Source organism: Lissotriton vulgaris, chromosome 3_1 (assembly GCF_964263255.1).
Source record: "Lissotriton vulgaris chromosome 3_1, aLisVul1.2, whole genome shotgun sequence".
Classification (NCBI taxonomy): domain Eukaryota; kingdom Metazoa; phylum Chordata; class Amphibia; order Caudata; family Salamandridae; genus Lissotriton; species Lissotriton vulgaris.
Window position 1 is genome coordinate 378,108,133 of NC_141689.1, and position 22,800 is coordinate 378,130,932.

At 46.1% G+C, this 22,800-nt stretch overlaps 1 protein-coding gene across 2 annotated transcripts in view; it reads left to right on the plus strand.

Moving 5' to 3' along the window:
• NNT (nicotinamide nucleotide transhydrogenase) overlaps positions 1 to 22,800 on the plus strand; it is a 405,237-nt gene that overhangs the window by 171,756 nt on the left and 210,681 nt on the right. For both annotated transcript variants that reach the window (XM_086960606.1, XM_086960607.1), the window contains exon 13: positions 21,246 to 21,391. In XM_086960606.1, coding sequence (XP_086816732.1) covers positions 21,246 to 21,391 — 146 coding nt within the window. The remainder of the gene's footprint in view (positions 1 to 21,245; positions 21,392 to 22,800) is intronic.

The following is a 22,800-nucleotide window of genomic DNA, read 5'->3' on the forward strand; positions in this document are numbered from 1 at the left end:
GGAGGATCCACCCGACTGCGACCTGAGCTGGTAAGAGAAACCAGACGCCTAAAGACACCCCTGCACCCGAAGCCCCCTGGCCTTGGGTGGCCCAACCGAAGGTGTCCCAGCATCCCAACTTACCTCTCCAACTGGTGGTCGCCTCTAGAAGATCTTCGTTCCTGAGCCTGTAGTCTTTGTTGAAACTGGAGAATCCCCATTGAAATCAACAGGACACCCTATGCCAAACCAGCACCCTGCACCCAGCCGCCCCAGCATCACTGTGGGTGCACTTTTTGTGCTGAACAGGATACCTCCTATGCCTTGAGCCTAACACCAAAAGCTTTGCTCTCATAATGCAGTGGCGTGTTTGTAAGCAGCCACCAACTAGAGGCCCTCTATCCTCTATTGGATAACATTGGGCCTCAGCACTCTGTACCCGGCTGCCCTAGTGCCACTGAGGGTGTAACAAGAGTGCATCCTTGAGCCTGGGGGAACCCTGATTCTAACCACCGAAACTCAACCCCAAAGACCAAGTACTTAACTTGTAAAGGATAACTTCATGTTCGAGGCATATGAGCTGCAGATTACACACTATGCATAGATGGCCACCTAGTGTTGGGCCTGTATGTTTGCAGTTTGTTTTGTTGTAGAAAAGTCTTTGGAAGTCACGGGATAGGTGACTCCTCCTTTTGGATGGTACTGCGCATGGGCATCGGCTCCATCCCCAGATTTTTTTCCCCCACCGGGCTCGGGTGTGTTTCCAGAGCTCCGTGTTGGAACAGATTTCCTTCGGCGGGCAATCCTCACCAACTTACTGAATTTAAGTTTCAAACGCTTTTCCAGTCGACGGTACCCTTCAACACCGAAAACTTCGATTCCGGTCGTTGTCGACGGCCTTCGGGCCTAACTAGGCCTCGACTCCAGCTCATGGAAGGATGCCATTTAAAAAGTGTCCTCAATGTGGGTCGAAGTTTCCCCACACCGACCTTCATGAAGTGTGTAACCTTTGCCTCTCCCCGGAGCATGAGGCCAAAGACTGTTCCTCTTGTGCCTCTTTCCGCTCCAAGAAGACTGTCCGGGACCGAAGAGCGAGGCGAACAATAGCTCGATCTTCTGCTTCGATTCCAGACCACATCTTCGAGGAAGGCGTCAACGTTCCGCAACAACACAACGTCGACAGCAATTACAAGACAGAAGACTACGAAGTAGAGGGCATCACTAAAGCACAGCGCGTCATAAGTAAGACAGTCGACCCGACCCTTCCTCGACACACCCAAAGAAGGCCTCGGTCACACCCTCGCCCTCGGGTGCACACTGAAACACTGCTTCTACTGCCCCACCTTCGGGCCCGGCTAAGAAGCTAATGAAGCCTTCAGGCGACTCGGGCTCGAGTCGGCATTCGCTCGGTGCCGGCGCACACGTACCGGCACCGAAAAAGACAACTTCACCGGCCACGCCGGCATCCAAACCATTGGTGCCGAAACACACCACAACTCCTTCGTCACCGAAACCCAGGTCGGAACCAAGCAAACCCGCTTCTGATTCGAAAAAACCACCGGAACCGAAAACACCATTGGATCCAAAAAACATACTGGAGCCGAAAAAATCCTCTGAACCGAAAAAAGCTTCGGAGCCTAAAGACTCCTGCTTCTCCGGTTAAAGACCTTGCCAAAAAACAAAACGAACCGCTTCAGTGCCAAAACCTCCCTACGCACCAAACGATCGGCCTCCTGCAGAGGATTAACTTTATCCAGACCCTGCTCAAAAGACTCTAGCTAAAGATCCAATCACTAGACAGCTGATTTTTGGCTTCAAAAAAGCGACCACTGGACACTCCAGCTCCGCATTCAAAGAAGGACATGGCTACCTCCTCCTTAAGACTGCCTTCCCCTTCTCTTTCACCTGTACCATCACCACATCCTTCCATACCGCAACATTCCCCAGCATCCTCTATCATACCAGACGACAACAGGGATGATAGCTCTGATGACATGGGGGTGGGTAACATGTCTTATCCAGCTACTCCTACAGGATCACCTGACCCATGGGATGATTATAACACCCTAGATGTGTCAAATGTCCCTCAGGATGACATATACCCCTCAAGGCCTTCCCCATCAGAAGACACTATGGGTTTCAATCAATTCATTCACAGGGCTGCGCAACATCATGGGGTAGACATGCACACACACCCTGTAGATGAAGACTTCTTAATGGATACCTTTGATAGTGCACAAAGGTCCTCATCCATTCTACCAATGCTTAAAGGAGTGATTAAGCACGCTCCTGAAGTCTTCAAAGACCCAGTCAGAACTCGGGTCATTAAACCTCGCATAGAGAAAAAAAATTAAGCTTCTCAATCAGACCCAGCATATATTAAAGGTCCTGTACCACTAGGCTCACTTGTAGTTTCCAATGCACGCAAGACAGCAAACTCACAAACATCAGGGAAAGCTCCACCACCAGATAAAGAGCCTAAGCTACTTGACGCATCAGGGAAAAGAACGGCGTCTCAAGCAGCAAACATGTGGCGTATCGCCAATACACAGGCATTATTAGCCAGATATGACGGGGCACATTATGACTAATTAGAATCATTAATGAGGCACCTCCCTGATAAGTACAAGGATAGAGCAAATTAACTTATCCTAGAGGGGAAAAACATTACAAACACCTCTATTCGGTGTGCACTGGATGCAGCAGATACTGCCTCTAGGGCAGTTAACACCAGCGTCCTATTACGTAGACATGCCTGGCTATGTATATCGGGGTTCAAACCTGAAGTACAAAGTGCCATTCTAAATCAACCCTTTGATGAACAACACCTATTCGGTCCTAATGTAGATGTATCACTTGAAAAAATGAAAAAGGATACAGATACCGCCAAATCTATGGGAGCCCTGCAGTCGCAGGCTCCCAGATGTTCATTTCGTCGCTCATCCTATTGAGGTGCCACCAGGGGATAGTCTTCGGACACAGCTTCTACCTCGTACAAAGCCCCTACACAGTCCACTTACAGCAAAGGGTTACCAAAGCGGTGGTTACAGGGGTAACCATAACAAAAGCAGAGGTAAAAATAACAACTCCCACTCTGCCTCTACCCCTGCCCAATGACTCCCTTCCCCTTCCCCCATCCCATTCCACTCCTGTCGGGGGAAGACTTTAACAATACCTGCCAGCTTAGGAAAACATCACATCAGACAGGTGGGTGCTCCAAATAATTCAGTCAAGTTACTGTCTAGAACGAACATCCACCCCCCCCCCCCCAAACATACCACCCAAGCAACGTCCAATGTCACAAGAACATTTAACACTACTCAGACAGGAGGTAATATCCATCCTGCAGAAAAATGCTATAGAAATAGTTCCAGAGCTTCAGAAAAACAAAGGAGTATACTCACTATATTTCCTAATACCAAAGGACGACGGTTCTTTAAGACCCATCCAAGACCTCGGACCTCTAAACATTTACATACAGTCGGACCATTTTCACATGGTCACATCCCAACAAGTCCTTCCACTTCTGGTACTAAACGACTTCCTGGTCACCCTAGATCTCAAGGACACCTACTTCCATATTCCCATTCGCACAGCGCACAGAAAATATCTCAGATTTGTGCTAGACTGGCAGGACTACCAGTTCAAAGTGCTCCCATTTGGAGTCACAACAGCGCCAAGGGTGTTTACCAAATGTCTAGCAGTAGTAGCAGCACACTTAAGAAGACAACATATTCATGGCTTCCCATGTCTAGACGATACAGCCAGTGCGTACAACACACTCACGCTGCTATAAAACTGCTTCACGACTTGGGATTCACGGTAAATAACACCAAATCGCATCTGCAACCCTCGTACAAACAGTATCCCAGCGCTACAATAAACACCCAACTAACACTAGCTTATCCCTCTCCAGCCAGGATAACAAGTGTACAAACTCTCCTAACAAAATTCAAACCGCAACACTCGCTAGCAGCTCGAGTGTTCATGCAGCTCATAGGAATGATGGCAACTTGCATATTTGTAGTACCTCACACAAGACTGCAAATGCGTCCACTTCAAGAGTGCCTAGAACGCCAATGGAACTAGGCTCAAGGTCCACTAACAGACCTAGTGTTGGTAGACGGTCGGACTCATCGTTCTCTGCTATGGTGGAACACCAAAAACCTTTCCAAAGGGCGACCGTTTCTAGAGCCAGTTCCTCAAATAGTCATAACAGCGGACGCATCGCTCTCCGGCTGGGGAGCTCACCAACTGCATCACACCATGCAAGTCAGGTGGACACCGCAACAGAAGTTACTCCACATCAATCATTTGGAGTTGCTAGCTGTGTTTCCAACTCTAAAAGCATTTCAAATGTATGTGTCAGGCAAAGCTGTCTTAGTCCGCACAGACAATATGACAGCTATGTACTAGATAAACAAACAAGGGGGAACACACTCTCTGCAGCTCTCTGTTAGCACAGCAGATATGGAGATAGGCTATACCAGTAAAGATCGTCTTAGCCCAACACGTCCCAGGAGTACTAAACACTATGGCAGATCTGCTAATTCGACAAACACAGCAGATCCACGAGTGGGAACTTCAACCGCAAGTTCTTCATCCGTTCTTTCAAATGTGGGGACAACCTCAGATAGATCTTTGCCACCCACGAAAACGCAAAATGCCCAAGCTTTGTTACCAGATACCCACACCCATTGTCCAAAGGCAATGCGATATTGATATACTGGTCAAAACTATTTGCGTACGCTTTTCCTCCTCTCCCTCTACTTCCGTTAGTGGTACGCAAACTACAACAACATTCCCGAACGCTCATTCTAGTCGCTCCAACTTGGGCCAGACAAACGTGGTTTACCACGCTAATGCAGATGTCTGTAGTGCCACACCAAAAACTAAACCTATCTCCACGCCTGTTAACACAGAACCATGGAGAGATCAGATACCCGGACCCAGCTCAGCTCAACCTAGCGATCTGGCTCCTGAGGTCATAGTTTGGTTACCTCAACCTTCCTCCAGAATGTATGAACATTATCAATGAAGCTAGACGTCCCACTACTAGAGCATGTTATGCTGCTGAGTGGAAACGCTTTGTCATATACTGCCAAAACAACCAAATAAATCCCTTAGACGTGTCTATTCAACACATCATAGGATATCTATTACACCTTCTAAAGTGTCATTTAGCCTATACGTCTATCAGACTACACCTTGCTGCCATTGCAGCATACTTAAAAATAGACAACATCTATCTCTTTTTAGAGTACCAGCTATAAAAGCTTTATTGGAAGGACTCAAAAGAATATTTCCTCTTGGAACGCCACCTGCACCAGTGTGGAACTTAAACATTGTTCTTCCAAGATTAATGGGTCCTCCCTTTGAGCCATTACATAAATGGGAATTGCAATTCCTAACCTGGAAAGTAGCTTTCCTAGTAGCAATTACTTCTCTCAGAAGGGTTAGTGAACTACAAGCACTTACCAGTCAAGAACCTTTTCTGCAAATGCATCATAACAAAGTGGTTCTTCGTACTAATCCTAAAGTCATTTCACCATTCCTTCTAAATCAGTTGAGCTGCCCGTATTTTTCTCGCAGCCTCAAACAGTCGCAGAAAGAGCTCTACACACCTTAAATGTCAATAGAGCATTACTGTACTACATCGAACGGACACAAACTTTTCATAAAACAAAAAAACTTTTTGTGTCTTTTTCACCGCCACATAAAGGCAACCCCATATCAAAATCGGGGATCGCTAAGTGGATTTTTAAATGCATACAAATATGTTACCAGAAAGCCAAACTTACATTAACAATTCCTCCAAAAGCCCATTCAACAAGGAAGATGGGGGCTGGGGGCTTCAATGGCATTCTTGGGGAACATTCCCCTAGATGATATATGCAGAGCAGCTACATGGCTTACACCGCACACATTCACAAAGCATTACTGTGTAGATGTGCAAACTAAACAACAAGCCACTGTGGGCCATGCTGTACTAAAAACAGTTTCAAACAACTGCAACAGATACTGGTGGTCACCGCTAGGTGTGGGTACTGCTATACAATCTATGCATAGTGTATAATCTGCAGCTCATATGCCTCGAACGGAAAATGCTACTTACCAGTATGCATCTGTTCTTGGCATGTAGAGCTGCAGAGTTACACACACCCACCCGCTTCCCCGGTTACCTTTATCTGTTCCAGTATTATCTTAATTAGATACAAATCGCATGGACATCACTACCTCTTGTACAGCTCCATCACTTCCCTAATGGCGAAAAACAATCTGGGGATGGAGCCGATGCCCATGTGCAGTATCATCCAAAGGAGGAGTCACCTATCCCGTGACTTCCAAAGACTTTTCTACAACAAAACAAACTGCAAACATTCGGGCCCAACACTAGGTGGCCATCTATGCATAGTGTGTAACTCTGCAGCTCTACATGCCAAGAACAGATGCATACTGGTAAGTAGCATTTTCCTTCTCTCCATAGGAATTCATTGACTGTTTTTCTCTGAAAACATTTCTAGGTGTGGAGTTGATCTGTATGGAAACCTGAACAATGTAAATTGTGCTAAACTGTTTTTACTTACCTTTTCTCTAGGAAATGTCCCAGATATCTAGGCAATTCACACTGAGTAGAAAAAGTAACTGGAAAAGCAATCCAAAAAGCAACAAAAAGTAATCTATACAGTAATTTCAATACCTTGATTTACCTGTATTTCTAACACCTGCATTTGAACTTGCATTCACTTGTAACTACTCCATAATATTTTGCAAAGCATTTGTCACTTACCTGTGCCAGGCTTGGCTTGGTTCTAGAAATAAAAAACGTAATATTTTTATACAAACAAATTGGTCTGGGTTCAGTCTTTGAGTGTGTGACATCATTTTCTGATTGGGTGTGTACCCCACATGCTTAACACTACCCTCTGATAAAGCCTTACTGCTCGCCCACAAATGTAGAATAAGGTGCTTTCTACCTTTACCTCTGTCTACCTTTGGAGTTACACTGGACTCTGTGCACACTATACCTTATTTTGGTATAGTATATACAGAGCATGCTTCCTACAGTCAAGTATGACCAAGATCCCCAGGATGAACCTTGGGATGATTGTGAAGTTGTTCCTCCAGGGCCCAGCGACCCTGACCTGTACCCTGCCAGATCTCCCCCCCTCTCCTATTGACCCCACCTCATACTATGAGGCTATTCATTGAGCAGCCACCTTTCACAAAGTGGCTTAAACTCTATACCTGAAGAGTACTTCTTGGTGGAGATGCTCTCCCACATGCAGTGGCAACTAAATTCCTGTCAGTACTTAAGACCACGTAGGAGGTCTTTAAGGGTCCAGTGAAGGCCAGAGTTGTCACCCAAGGGGTTGACAAAGTATAAGCCCTTGCCATCTGACGCACCCTACATTAGAGGCCAAGGCTTTCCGGACTCGTTGGTGGTACCTGCTGCCCTCTAATGAGCCAGCGCTCAGAGCACTGGGGATGCCCCGCCCCCTGGTTAAGAAAGTTTAAAAATGTGTTGTGGAGGGGAAAAGCATTGCTGACCAGTCAGCGACTCTAGGAACATTGCTAATTAAGTAGGGGTATTAGCAAGGTATGATGGTGCCCAGTGGGTGGAATGAAATGGTGAAGCTCATACAACATCTCCTTGATTAGTACAGGCAGTGGGCCCAGGAGATTGTTTCAGAAGGGCAGAGCATCTCTAACATTTCCATTCAATGCGTCTTTGATGCGGCTGACACTGCTACCACGGGAGTAAACACCAGTGTACTCATACACAGGCATGCTTGGCTTTGTATCTCTGGCTTTGTCTGAAGTTCAACAGCATCTGATCAACATGCCGTTTGGTAGAGAACACTTTTCGGCTCACAAGTTGATGAGATACTGGAGAAAATCAAAAAAGACACTGATACAGCTAAATCGATGGGGGCCCTCCTGTAACCAGCCCTTTGTTTAACTTTTCACTGCGCACAGTTTTGTGGCAATGTCACAACCACTTCACCGGAACATTCCTTCTCCTAGCAGAGGCAGCAACAGTAACTCCAAGCATCCATAGGATACTCCAGTGCTACCTGCAGGAGAAAGAATTCCAATGGCAGGGGTAGAGGTGGAGCGGCTAAGACAGCTGCCCCCCTAAGCAGTGACTCCCTCTCTCCACCCCAATCACACAACATCTGTCGGGGTGTTTGCAGGGGTTCCTTTCACAATGGCAAAGTGTCACCTCTGACCAGTGGATGCTGGCCATGGTAGAGCACAGTTACTGTCTAGAGCTAACTGTCACGCTACCAAACTTCCCACCACACAAACCTCTTTCCACTCAACACCAACAGCTCCCCTATTTAGATCTCCCCAAGAAAGACCGGTCTCTTGGGTCCATTGTAGATCTTTCCCCCTCAACAACTACATGCTGTCTGAGCAGTTCCACAAGGTCACTCAAGATGTCATACCACTTCTGCGGCAAGGCAACTTTGACTGCCCTTAATATCGACATCCCAATCCACCCTGCACATCATTGCTACCACAGATTTATGGTAAGTTGCCAGAACTTTCAATTCAAGGTTCTACCCTTTGGTGTTACAACTGCGTCCAGAGTTTTCAACAAATGTCTGTCTCTGGTCGCTTCTCTTCTACGGAGGGGTGGTGTTCATGTCTTCCCTTACCTTGATGACTGCCTGATGAAGAGTGAAAACAAACAGCAGTGTCTTGCTCACACACTGATCCCTTTAGATCTCCTTCACTATCTGGCTTCCCCATCAATGTGGGAAAATTCTTACTGAAGAATCCACAGGTTTAAAATCGAACTTTTTGAATACTGAATCCGATGACCAATCGGATGCAGCCAAAATCCCGGTTAGCCTACTTCCTAGTAGAAGTGCTTTTGAAACCATCGCCCCTTTGATGGAATGATCCCCAAATTTAGTCAAATCTATTCCTGCTTCCCCCCTAACTTCTTTGACCCAATGAGTTAGGGTAGGGGTGAGGGCTTCTAAAAGAAATTAACAATTGAAGGTTTGAACTACTTCTGAGGTTCTCAGTCCTTCTTTCATTCTCACGTAAGCATCTCACTACACAGTTTTTTTACATTTATCCAAATTAGGGTAAAATATTGTCTTAGACATAGTTTTGGTTCTCCTTGTGACATAAAAGCACACCCCTTCCAGTATGAACTTGCATCCTGAAACATCAAGAGCCTGGACGTCTGATACCCTTATAAAAGATATTGGTCACAACAGCATAACCAACTTTAAAGAAAGTTCTTTAAGGTTTAAGAATTCCTTCTCAGTCCAACTAGTTGATTCTCTAAGAACAAGGGGCCATATATATCAACATATTTCCCCATAGACACAGAATGGGCAAAACCCTTTGATACATCTGGCCCAAGATCCACATCCCACATGGACGAAGATCTAGGACCCGGGGTACGTTAATCCTTATACTTCTCGCTAGACTTTTCACCACATCATGCTGACTCACAGGTAAGATATCTATCAATTTGTGCCCTTCTGAAATCGCCGATCTACCAACATTAACTATACTATAGGATCTTCCTTCGAGGAAGACTGCTGTCAAAAAGTTCACCACCTCTACCAGAGGTGCTGATACGAGATCCAAACTCCTTGAAGTACACCAACTAAACCATCTTCTCCAGACCACCTCTACAATTTTGACGTTCCTGGAGACTAAGTCTCTTTAATGAGTTTTGAACGCCTCCAATGACAGCCCTGACACCTGCCAGACACTCCGGAAATCAACCAGGCCATCAGCCTTAAATGGCCCTGCAGAACAAACTTGCTATTGTCCCCTAAAGCGTTTGTTAAAAAGTCTGGGGAATCCTGAAGAAAGCAGTGGGTCGGCAATCTACACCTCCATTGCATCATACCATACTTGGGACGGGCAGAAGGGGATATCAAAACTATCTCTGCTAGCTCCTTTTTTACCTTCGGAAATACCCTCTGAATCAAGGCAAAAGGCGGGAAAGCATAGATCTCAAACTTCCCCAGTCCAGCAGTGAGGCATCTCGTGCCTCTGCCCCTGGATCTGGTCTCCAACTGTAGAATCTGGGAAGTTGAGCATTCACCCTGTTTGCAAACAGGTCTATCCCCTGTGGACACCAATAGGAATTTATTGACGAGAACACCTCCCAGTTCAACCTACAGTCGCTGAAATCCTACAGCTGTCAGAATTCCAATAGGCTATAGTGTTGCTTATTCCTGGCAAGTATTGCGCCTGGATCATAATGTTGTTGCTCAGACTGAAGTGCCAAAACTCCTTTGCCAAATCTGCTATAGCCTTCGAACGTGGACCCCCTAGCTTGTTCCCGTACATTACAGTTGAAATGTTGCCCATTCTCAAAAGACACAGCATCTCACCTGATCTCTGATAAAACTCTGCTATGCAAAGGAGCCTGCCAACAGTTCCAGGTTGTTGATGTGCATCTCTCTTTCCTGACTTGTGTATTTTACCCCTTTCGTCAAAGAACCACATCTTGCTCCCAAACCCTGAAGAGTGGCGTCCGACTCTATGACGACATCCGGGGTCGAACTGAAAATGACCCTTCCATTCCTCTAAATTCTCTAGCCACTACCATAATTTCTCCCTCGTTTCTTAATCTGTCTGAATATCTTACTCCTCTGTTTAAATATATTGGCTTTAACCTCTGTAGTGCACGATAATGAAGGAGAGCTGGGAATATTGCCTGGATGGAGGCAGAAAGGAGGCCTAGAATTCTCTATTTATCTCGGGATTACCCACTTGTTGTTTACCTGGCCAGACGACAATCTGGACACGTCTACAGTCCATCTGTGTCTGTCCTCAGTATTTCGCTGGCTAACACAGGCCCAGCTGAAGTGCAATGAGGACAAGTCCGAAGTGCTCTTTTATGGCTCCTTCCCCCCCCTCATTTAAGAGCACACTTTGGCCTTCTAACATTCCTTGCCCAATAGAGATGGGGAGACCAGCAAAAAATCTGGGCATTTGGTTTACGGAGGATCTCAGATTTGAGCATCACATCAAAAAACTTACAGGCACCTGCTTTGCCACTCTGAAAATGCTCCGCAAATTTTTCCCCTTGCTCCCTAGGGAGGCCAGAGAGTCGGTTGCCAGAGCGCTCATACTGGCTCGCCTCGATTACGCGAATGCACTGTTCAGTGGCATTCCGGCATACCTGGTCAAACGCCTCCAAATTATTCAGAATGCGGCTGTACGCTTATTATTTAACATCCCCAGGTGGAAGAGCGTTCGCACGGAGCTGCGCTCGCTTCACTGGCTTCCCGTAGCGCAACGTTTTCTGTTTAAATCTTTGGTGTTGGCGTTTCGTGCAATTCATGACCAAGGCCCCTCGTACCTGAGAAAGAGATTCACAAGGTACATTCCGGCACGCACCCTGAGATCTGCCTCTCTGTTTAAACTGTCCCTTCCCCGTTTTAAACGTGCCAGACTGGGCGGCCAGTCGCTGTCTGTTGTGGTGGCTCGTGCCTGGAATGCCCTCCCTCTCCATCTACGCTCCACGCCGACAGTGACTGCTTTCAAAAAACACCTGAAAACTCACCTATTCACGAGTGTAGGCTAGGAAGATCCCCCGATGTCTTGTTCTCTGCCGATCTGTCCCTCCCCCCGCGCCAGGATACTCACCAGTAACAGAGCGCGTTACAAAACGGTTTATACATACATACATACATACATACATACTCCCTTGCTAGCACCCTCTGAACCTCTCTGCAGATTTTCCTCACTTTCTCCATGGCAACCTCAATACACAATCTGAGCTTCAAATCTGAAAACCCAAAGAGAGTTTACTCTCTTGGCTCTAAGCAAGACTTCTTCCTGTTCATCACGAAGCCCAAGTCCTCTATTACTCGAACTACCAATGTCGTATGACCGTGAGACATAATTAGAATGTCATCTAAATAGACTATCAGCCTCACCCCTCTTGTTCGCAACCACGCAACTATTGGCTTCATCATCTTTGTAAAGCACCAGGAAGCCAAAGTTGGACCAAAGGGAAGGCTTTCAATTCGCCACTTAGTCCCTTTCCATTGAAATTTCAAGAGATCCCTCTGATTTAGACAAACTGGAACAGTCAGGTAAGCATATGTCAGATCTAGGCAGGTTAACCAGTTCCCTTTCCTTAGGAGGTTCCTCAACATGTGAATTCCTTTCATCTTCCACCCACTCGTTGAATTCCTTAAGATTTATTACTGGTCTCATGCCCTTGTCTTTTACTCGACAGGAAATAGATAGAACACAAACCCTGCAGAGGAATCGTCTGACTTTTCTATTGCTCCCTTCTCTGCTAAATCCTGAACTTCCTAGTCTACCATTTTTTCCTCCTCCTTCGCAAACCTCAAGGGGATAGGTCGTCTTAACTGAACTGGCATTGCCACAAAATCTATCCAATAACCACTTAGTTTGTAACACCCAAGGGTCGGAAGTTATCTCTTTCCATCCTTCCTAAAAATGGGTTAGTCTGCCACCCAGTTTTCCCTGTGTAGACAAGTGGTCTTTTCCAAACATACCTTGTTGCCTTGGCCTTCTATCTCCTCTAAAAGTCCTCTTCTTCTTTGCCATAGGGGGTAGAAACTAGGTTAAAAGTTTACTGATGACTGATAGCCACTGGGTCTGTAACCACGCGAGAAAGAACTGTGTAATTTTAAACCCCGGGCTGGGGAATCTACCCCGCATTCTCCCGACTATTCAAAAAACGTTTTGATATATTTTTGTACCTTCTGTATAGAGTTAAAGGCCCCTGTATACCGGTCACCTCCTTTAGAAACTCTTCCCCAAAAAGGAGACCCTTCTCCTCCTGACCTGATTCCTTTCCTGACAATTCTGCCAGCATGGGGTCAATCTTCATTAGCAGGCTCTTCCTCCGTTCTGAGCAAAGAGAAGCATTTGCATTCCCCAGTAAACAAACCTCTCTCTGCACCCACTGCCTCAGCTCTAAGACATTTACTGGGCTCACTTGGAGGTAAGCCTCTTCACAAAGGTAAAAAATGTTGGTAAGAGGGCCAAAAACGTCTAGTAGGCGATCCTGACAGCCTTTCTCTCTACCCAACTTATTAAGGAATGTCAACATCTTTGCATCCAATGTGGGGGTGTAGCCCACTTTATTAGCTAAAGAAGGCCTCTGGCACTCTGAAGGGTGTCTAGTCCGAACCTTATTTGGCAAACCTCCCTCCTTATCCAGAACTACATGTACTCAGCCACATGCTTTATTGGGACCCATTGAGGTGATAGTGGGTGCTCAATCGTATTAGGATCAAACATAAGGTCGCCTAGCAGCTCCTTGACCTGCTCCAAGCTTTCCTTCTCTCTCCTCTCTTTTTTAACCCTCTTCATGTCAACCCCCTCATGCTCTGAGCTATCAAAGTTGGAAGAGCAGGATATTGCAATATCCCCACTGCTGGAGGATTCATCACAGGCAATAGCTCTGTGATACCCTTGAGGTGCCTTTATAGCCTTACGACGTGCCTCTTTTTTTAGGCCAGCCTGTGTTTGCCTTTCTGGTTAAAGGCCCCTCGTTCCTTGCTGAGTTTCTCCTTAGAGAGGTGTTTCCTCTTTTTTGGGTGGCCATCTTACCACTACCACTTATCGTGGCCCCATCTGCCACCCCCTCCACTGACCAATATTGCTCCTCGTTAGCCTTTCTTCCAAACCTACCTTCCAACTTATCAATGCAGTCATCCAATGTTTTCCCTAACTGTGTAGCCAACACAGAGACTGCCTTGTCAACACACCCTTGAACATCCCCCTCAACTTTATCATCATCAGCTCTGTCCTTCTCCATTTCCCATAAGATAAACTGCCACAAAATAAAAAACCCTTCCTTTCCTTGTTCAAACTACCAAATTGCCACAAAAATAATCCTCCTCACAGAATTGAGACGAGTAACACTGTAGCCAGGTTGCACTTGTGACCTCAAGTGTAACTGAAGGTTCACAGCCTCTTTTGTCAGCCCAAAAGATGGCTGTCTCAGTCCAAATATTAATTCCTTATGAAGGACCATTCCAAGATGGCCGCTGCATCTGACGCTAGAACTGTGGCCTCTTAGCTTCAGAAACCTGAAATGGCCCAGAGATGATGTGCGCGAGGGCAGAGGGGCGGAAAATGGTGAGAAACCCTTTGTTCTATTAAAAGACGGCTACCTAGGCGAAATCTATTCGCTGTGTACATCAAATATGTTTTCTCCGCTGGGAATTAAGGAATCTTGTGATTTTTTTGGTTGCGCCCGAGAGCCAGTTGCCGATCGCTATATCGGCGGCCCTCACGCACTCCAACGGTCGTTGGAGCAAAGCCCTTTCCTGAAGTGTGGGCGCATGAGTCCCCAGTGCCGATCTCCGCATGGGAGAGCTCACACGCAAACAACACAAACACTGCTTAAGGGCCTCGCGCTGGGGGCTCGTGAGTCCTTGGGTCCGATTACCGCCAGCAACTCAGGCGCACTGGAGCCTATGTCCCATGCACCTGAGCTGCCTGAAAACGGTCCCCTTGAACAAGTATAGGCCTGCAGGAACCAGACATGCAGGAGGTAACAAAAGACAATCTAAACATGCTAATAATAAAGGAAATAAAAACTTAATAAAGCACTAAGGAAACTATAATCCAGATCCCTTAGGCAAGCTAGCCCCATGCAGACCTAACGCTAGCACACGGTTACAAATACAGCGTTATCCAAACCCCAAATGAGCCTTAGCAAAAGCGTACTTATCTGTAGCTGTGAGCAGCAACAAAGAAGGAAGATGGCTGCCACACAGGGAACTAATAGGTTACTATTAATACTATTAATTACTATTACTATTAATATTAAACACTAATAGGTTACTATTCTAAATTCTTTGCGTTGTTATGTAGACGCTGCTGTGAGTTGGCAATTAAAGAGATATGTATAATATCTGCCTCTGTGCCTTGCCAAAAAAATCCCATGTTCAGCCACTGCAGATACAACCTTGTTCGGGGCAATATCTAATGCAATCACTGGAAAGGCTTACCCCGGTGCTGCTGGGGAACAAGCCTTCCAGTTTCTGCTGCCTTTTTTTCAGCAGGTTCACCAGCTAACGGTACGCACAGTCATGCCCTTTCTTAGCATGATGGCTTCTTGCATCGCCATAGTTCCATTTTCCTGGTCACTCATGTGTTTCCGCTGCAAGAGTTCCTAGAAGCAAGTGGTCACAAGCGAAGGGCCTGTGGGAAGACCTAGTGTTCATAAAAGCTAGCACCACTCTCTGCAGTGGTGAAACTGCAGCAATTTGTTTTGGGTCAAGCCTTTCCTAGACCCCGTTCCCCAATTGACCATCACCACGGTTGCCCCTATTACGAGATGGGGGTGCACCTACAGACCATCACTGTTCAGGGCTTGTGAACTCTCCTCAAACAGACCCTTCACACAAACTATTTGGAGTTGTTGGCAGTCCAAGTGGCTCTTAAAGCATTCTTCTGCCACAATCACCACAAAACAGTCATGATCAAGACATACAGCATGTACTACCTCCAGAAACAGAGAGGCACGCGCTCCTTCCAGGTGTCGAGGTTGGTGGAGGATATTTGGCGACGAGTGATTCACCACAAATCCACTTCCTAGCAAAGTACCTTCCAGCAGAGGACAATTACTATGCAGACCTGGTCAGTAGGATGCAGCAACAAGTCCACAAGTGGGAACTCCTCCTAGAAGTCTTGCTCCCCTACTTTCAGCTTTGGGGGTTTTCTGATGTAGATCTGTTCGCAGATAACTATGCTTCGCCTACAGGTTTCCACACCCAAAGTCCATGGGAAATGCACTGTTGATGTATTGGTCAGGGAAAATTGCCCATGCTTTTCTGCCTCAACTCAGCCTTCTGTACGTGATTCAGAAGCTTTGGCAGACCTCCCTCACTTTAATACTGGTTGCTCCCAAATGGGCAAGACAGTCTTGGTTCACAACCCTCCTCGAACTCTCTGTAGTTCCTCATGAGAATCTCCTCATCAGGCCAGACCTTCTAACGCAACACCAGGGTACTACGAGATATCCCAACTTCATAGAGCTCTATCTAGCTATCTGGCTCCTTAAGTCCTAGAGGTTGGTTATCCTAATCTACCCCTAGTGTGCATGGCCATACTCTGGAAGCCCATCACCCCACTGCTAGAGCCCGTTTTGCCGTGAAGTGGAAGAGGTTTGTCCACTACTGTCTATCCAAACACATTGAGCCTCTGAAATCAAAAGTGCAAGACCTTGTCTGCTGTTATATCCGCAGTGTTCAGGCCTGGCTTACACACCCATTCACCTACATTTAGCTGCAGTGGCAGCATACCTACAAAACGGGGAGCATTCCTCTCTGTTCAGAATCCCTCTTATTAGAGGTTTCATGGAAGGGCTCAAAAGAGGTATCCCTCTCAGGAATACACCCAGTCCCATCCTAGAATCTCAATATAATTCTCACAAGACTTATGGGGCCTCCTTTTGAGCCCCTTCATTCTTGCCTGCACAATTTTTATCCTGGAAGGTGGCCTTCTGAGTGGCCATCACTTCTCTTGAACAGGTAAGCGAGATTCAAATGCTCACTTTAGGAGATACTTTTTTTTTAGGGTACACACTGATCAATTCGTCTTTAGAATGAATCCAAAATTTCTAACAAGGATTATCTCCTCTTTCGACTGTAACCAAACAGTAGAACTACCAGTGTTCTTTCCTCATCCACACTTCGTAGCAGAGAGGGCACTTCACTCACTAGATGTACTATACTGACTGTAAAAAGCAATATCTGTAGCCTTCTCAAAACCACACCAAGGCACCATTTCAAAAGCAGGAATAACTTACTAGTTAGTCAAGTGTATTCAAACTTGCTATGCCAAGGGCAGCTCTCTACTCCGCAAAGGCTGCATTGTACATGTGTAAAAGCAGTCTCAATGGCATTGGTAGGCAAAATTTCAATAGCTGAGATCTGTGAAGCAGCTACCTGGTCTACACCCTACACATTCACCAAACACTATGTTGCGGATGTCCTAGGGAGAAAGCAAGCCCAATTGGGCCAAGCTGTCCTGCGTACACTTTTTCAAAGTTCTGCAACAACCTCCGGCTAGCCACTGCCCTGATAGAGGGGAACTGCTTTACATCCTGGAGTGGCATGGTGAGCAAAAGGACAATGGATTTAACCCAGATCTCTTGACTGGGGATGAATGTATGATTTATTCAGCATTCCATCCATCATTTGTTTGTGTAGCACTTTTCACCCTAAGTGGGATGGGAATGCCCAGATGTGGGTCCCTTGCTCACTGTGCCACTGGATTCAAGCAGCCTGGCTGATGAAGGCCTGGCTGATGACACAGAAACCGGTCCCAGGATGCTTGTTTCCGGTCCAGTGAGGACCTGGCTTGGCAGTCCGGTCTGGACTGTTCCCATGAGGAACGGTGTCAAGACTCATTTGCATATGGCTGGCTCTAAACTGGGGTGGCATGATTTAAAAACGTGTGCGAAGTTCTAAAATAAATGCAAGAAAAGTAGAAATGTAGAAAATCCAGTTTATTCCATGAAGCACAATACATCTCTCTGCTCAGGTCCAGGTAGAGAATGCCACAAGCACATTCCAAGGGATGTCACCACAACAGCTATGCATGTGCCACTGATTGAATGTACACACATCAATTAAAAGGGCAATATACATTAAAAGAGCAATACAGAAATATAATACAGAATGTAACAGCGTGGCTCTATGTATACTGCAACAAAGGGAGGTAGTGTGTATAGAGTCCAAGGGTCTCCAGAGGTTTGGCAGAGGTAAAAGTTAGATAGAACCTTCCTTCCTCTGTAAAGTGGTAGCCTGATCGAGCAGTAAGGCAGTATCAGAGGTCAGTGTTAAGCATTTGCTGTATACACTCCACAAATGAATTCACACACTCAAGAACTAAACTTCAGGCCAATTGTTTTTTTATTCAAAACAATATACTGTTTATTTTTAGAACCAAGCAAGCCTGCTACAGGTAAGCATTACATTACTTTTCAGATATGAAATGCTGTGGTTGATTACTGTCAAAATACAATAGAACTTCGTACAAATTCGAGTTTGCAGAGGTTGCAATGCAATGTACAAACTTAGTAGACTCAGTACATAGGAATCAATAGGCTTTTTCAGTAAAATGCAATTAGATTACTTTTTGGATTACTTTTACTAACACAGTGCTGGATCCTAAATTCAGCACCGGGGCATTTCCTGAAAACAGTTGAGTAAATGCGTTTTAGTTAGTTGTATGATTTTTAAAGAATATTCTTGTATTTCAAAAGTTGACACTTAAAAACCTTTTCACATAGAATCAACTGTTATCCTATGGAAGGAAATTCAATTCGCAGGTAAGTTACTTTAACGTTACTTTTCTTACTTAGTGCTAGATACCTAGATTCAGCACTGGGACATTTCCTGAAAACAGTTAAGAAAATGCGTTCTGGTTATTTGAGTGATTGTTCAGGAATATTCTTAGTTTTCAAAAGTCGACAAACTTTTTGGGAGAAAGTGTCAATGGTATTCTGAGGAAAAACCAGTTTCGAGGTAAGTAATCGTCTTTGGAGTTAGGGTTCTGGGGTTAGACTCTGGGCTCTCCCAGGGTCAGTGATGCACTGTTGCACCCTCAGCAGCATTCGGGCCGGGTGCAGAGTGTTGAGGCCCAATGTTATCCTATGGAGGATAGGGGGATTTCTGTTGGTGACTGCTGGCAACCAGGCTACGGGGCTGTGGGAGCAAAGCTCCGGGCAAGTTGGGGACCAAGTTAGCACAAAAGGGGCACCCTCATCGGCACTAGGGCGGCCGGGTGCAGGGTGCTGTTTTGAAGCCGGGTGCCCTGTTAATTTCTGTGGAGATTCTCCTGGACAAAGAAACACTGCAGGCTCTGGGATGAGGATCTTCCAGGAGCGACCACCACTTCGAGGGGTAAGTAGGGATGTTGAGGGTTGGTTAGGCACTGCTGGGTTGGGCACACAAGGCCGTGGGGCGTCTGGTGCAGGGTGCCTTGGGACATCGGATTTTCTTACCCGCTCTGGTCTCGGTAGGTGGGGGGAGGGGTCCTCTGAATTGAGGCTGTAGGCGTCGTCTGAAGGCTTGAGGCAGGTCAGGGGTTGCCGGATCTCGGGTCAGGATCGCCAAAGCGACCTCCTCGTAGTATTTTTACACTTGAGCTCGGGCCGGGTTCGGCGGGTGCTGAGTGGGCTGGATTTGCGGTTGCTGGCTGGCACCAGAAGCTGCAGTTCAAACATGTTCGGTATTCACAAGAGAAATGGAAGGGGAATGAAGGCAGGTCCTCCGGGGTTTTGGAAGTTGCTGGCAGCTGGACACGCCAGGATTTTGCCTGTAGGGCTGGAGCCAAGTCAGTGGGCATCGTCCCTTGTTAGCTCTGCACGGCTTCTCGTCCTTCTTCTCTTCTTTTCTTGTTGTTGCTGGATCTGAGGAAGGAAGGATCAGGGTGCCCCCAAAAACTACATTTAGGGGTGTTAGAGATAGGTAAAGGGCAGGGACCAATGGGTCCCTTCCCTAGGGTGGGTACACCCCCCTATTTTGCCACTCTCCAGTGGGAAGGGGGCAGGAGCCTGTCCCTGGTTGTCTGAGTCCTCCCATCCTCAAGATGGCGGGGCCTCGAAGTTATGCTTCACCTCACCTCCCCCACCTTAGGGGTGGAGTTGGCAGAGGTGGGCACACCTCTCTTCCTCATTCGTTTTTCCCGCTGGTTCTCCTGCCCAAAGTGGGGGGTAGAACAAGTGGGGACCTGTTGCTGAAAGCAGCAAATGGTCTTGAGAGGCTCACAAAGACGGCATGGCTTTGAAGCCTCTACTTCGTGACCCCTGCCTATCCTGGGAGAGGAGGTTTGGCACCTCGTCCCAGGATGTGCATTGTTTCAGGCCCCCGAGAGCAGCAAGCTCTCGACCCAGGGGTCCAGAAACATTTCTGGTGGTGGCAGCCTAGGCAGCCAATCAATTAGGTCACTATGGGTTGGTAGACTTTCAGGGGGCATCTCTAAGATGCCCTCTGTGGAGCATTTTACATAAAATCCCACACTGGCATCAGTGTGGTGTTAATGTGCTGAGAAGTTTGATACCAAACTTCCCAGTCTTCAGTGTGGCTTATATGGTGCTGTGGAGTTTGTAATGACAAACTCCCAGCACCATATACTCTTAATGGCAGCACTGCACTTACATTGCCCAGGAATAGACCTGGGTACTGTAGGGGTACAGGGCTCATGCACCTTTACCCTCACCTCTGGCAAAGGGCACCCAGCTAGAGGGGTGACTGATGTATGCCATGACAGTGGTTTGTGGGCGTGGCACACAGGGATGTGTCCCAAGTCGGCTCTTCTCTTTGTTCTGCACCAAGACACGCAAAGGCAGTGAGTGAGTGTTCGGGTACAGGGCCTCTAAGGGGGGGCACAATAAGTGCTGCCGCCCTTAGAGGCAATCTCTGGTCACGGTGCCCTGGGTATCAGTGGTACCATTTACCAGGGGCTGACCTGTGGTCAGAAATGCCAATTGGGTTAGTTTTGGGGAAAGAACACAGGCCCTGGGAACCTGATTGGCAGGGACCCAGGGCACACCAAGAAAAAGTGCATCAGTAGTCTGACAAAAGGTGGGGGGTTTACTTCAACAGAAACCCACTTTCCTACACATGGTGAGCAAAAGACTGATGGATTTCACCCAGATTTTTTGACTGGGGGTGAATGTATGATTTATTCAGCAGTCCGTCCATTATTTGTTTGTGTTACATTCTGTGCACAGAATGTGAATCTACAGTTATACGTGCCACGAACGGCAAATGTTCCTTAAACCTGTAAGCTTCTGTTTATGGCATGTAGTGCTGTAGATTCACATGCACCACTCTCCCCCTGAAGCTTTTAGCTGTTGCAGATAGCTGCCCTGTCCACTTTTGTTTTACTGTTCTATTCTATTGCATGGACATATTTACACATTCTCATTTTCTATCTCCATCCTAACCTGGCATCATGGAATCAATACCCATGAAAATGTCCAATTAACGGAAGAGTCTCTAGACCATGTAACTCAAAAGACTTCTTAGAACAAAAACAAGTGGTACAAGTTCAAGTCCAACACTAGATGGTAAGAGTATGCACAGAATGTGAATCTACAGTTCTACATGCCACGTACAGATACTTAGTGTAAGTAATATTTTCCTTTCTCCAGAATCTGAGGGTGGGGCTGTTTTATCATGTTTGAATATTCTTTGAAATCTTTTTTTGTTTTGTTTTTGAAGTCCATATTTGTTTTCATATTTTGTATCTTTTCTGATTGTTGACAGGAGGTTTCCTGGTTACCCAGAGAATGCTTGACATGTTCAAGCGTCCCACAGATCCCCCAGAATATAACTACCTCTACCTTCTTCCTGCTGGCGCCTTTGTAGGAGGATACGGAGCTGCTTTCACCAGTGGTTATAATATTGAACAGGTAAGGGTTCATTTATCACTTTATCCTTAACTTATTTTTTGCAAGTTACCCTTCACTTCGTTTTGTAGACGTACCTTAATGATAAAGAACTGTTGAAAGGGCTCTAAGTTTTTCTGTGTAATAGTGTTTTGTAGCTTAGTCCTTTTTTCCTCCTCTTCCCATAATGATGTTCTTTACTCAGATGTGCATTTGCTTCTTAAGATATTTTTGTTCCATCTCTTATGGAATGTGAGTGTCTGTATAAGATTATGTGTATATATATCCCTGAAGGTGGGTCCAGGGTTTTCTGGTGCTGAAAGTGGTAGCAATACCACGGCTTCTTGTTCCAGATGCTTATTGTATGCCATGCTTGGCACTGCTGCTTGGTAACTCGTGTGTGTAGGGCCCACTGGCAGCTTCTGCTTTTTTCACTTGTTAACTTGTGAGATAGCTCATTTTATGGTAGTAGCATAACATAATGGAGTGTGAGTATATGGTTCTATAGTTAGATGTTCACGACCTGTTACTTACAAGTTAAAATCCAGTATGGCTCAATCAACATTTCATAATTTCCAAGTGTTTTAAAACTATGACCATTAAAATGAGTAATGGTAAATCTAATGGATACTGTTGTCTCCGCTTAGTCTTTATTCTTTAAATATTACAGCCTATGACCATGTAAACCATGAAGTGCTGCTATGCCTCGAATTGGTGTTGCTTATCTTTTGACCAGTGTGACAGCAGTGTTCATAATTGATGCTGCCCTGATTTAGCACTTCAGATTTGTTATCTTACCTCGAATTGGGAGGTTGTGTCAGGGACATAAGAAAAGAAGGGCATCTGAACGGAAGACCGTTTGAACCGGGAACTGTACTGAAGTTCTGGCTGAAGAAGTAGGTTGATCGTGCCTTACACCCCTGGCTGAGGTATCCAGTTAAGCTATCCCTCAGTTTTGAAACTTTAGAAGTGGCCAAGATAAAGATGGAAAGCAACCGGAGGTATTTGCAGGCAGAGAGTGTATTCGTCTGGAAGAAAACGGACTCTACCCCTGTCCCGCAGTCTCTGTGAGGCAAAGCAGTTTAATGGTAAACATTTGTTCGTAGCATATGCTGCTGTAAATACAAAAGCTCTATATATTCCTGCCATCTAGTGTTGAGCTCAGATGTTTGCAACTTGTTTCTCTTTGAAGACGTCTTTTTAGTCACGCGGTATAGGGACTCATTTCTTAGTTGGCAATGGTCTCCTTTGCGAGATCGTTTTTTCCAGCCTTTGGTGTAGACACATATCAACAGGCTTCTGTGTTTGGTACAAAAAGCACTGTTCGATTTGTCTATTTTGCACATCCTCGACTCCGTTACCTTTTGAAAAACACTTGAATAAAAACTATAGAGGTTTTTTTTATCTTTTGGTGTCGTCAACCGTACAGAAAA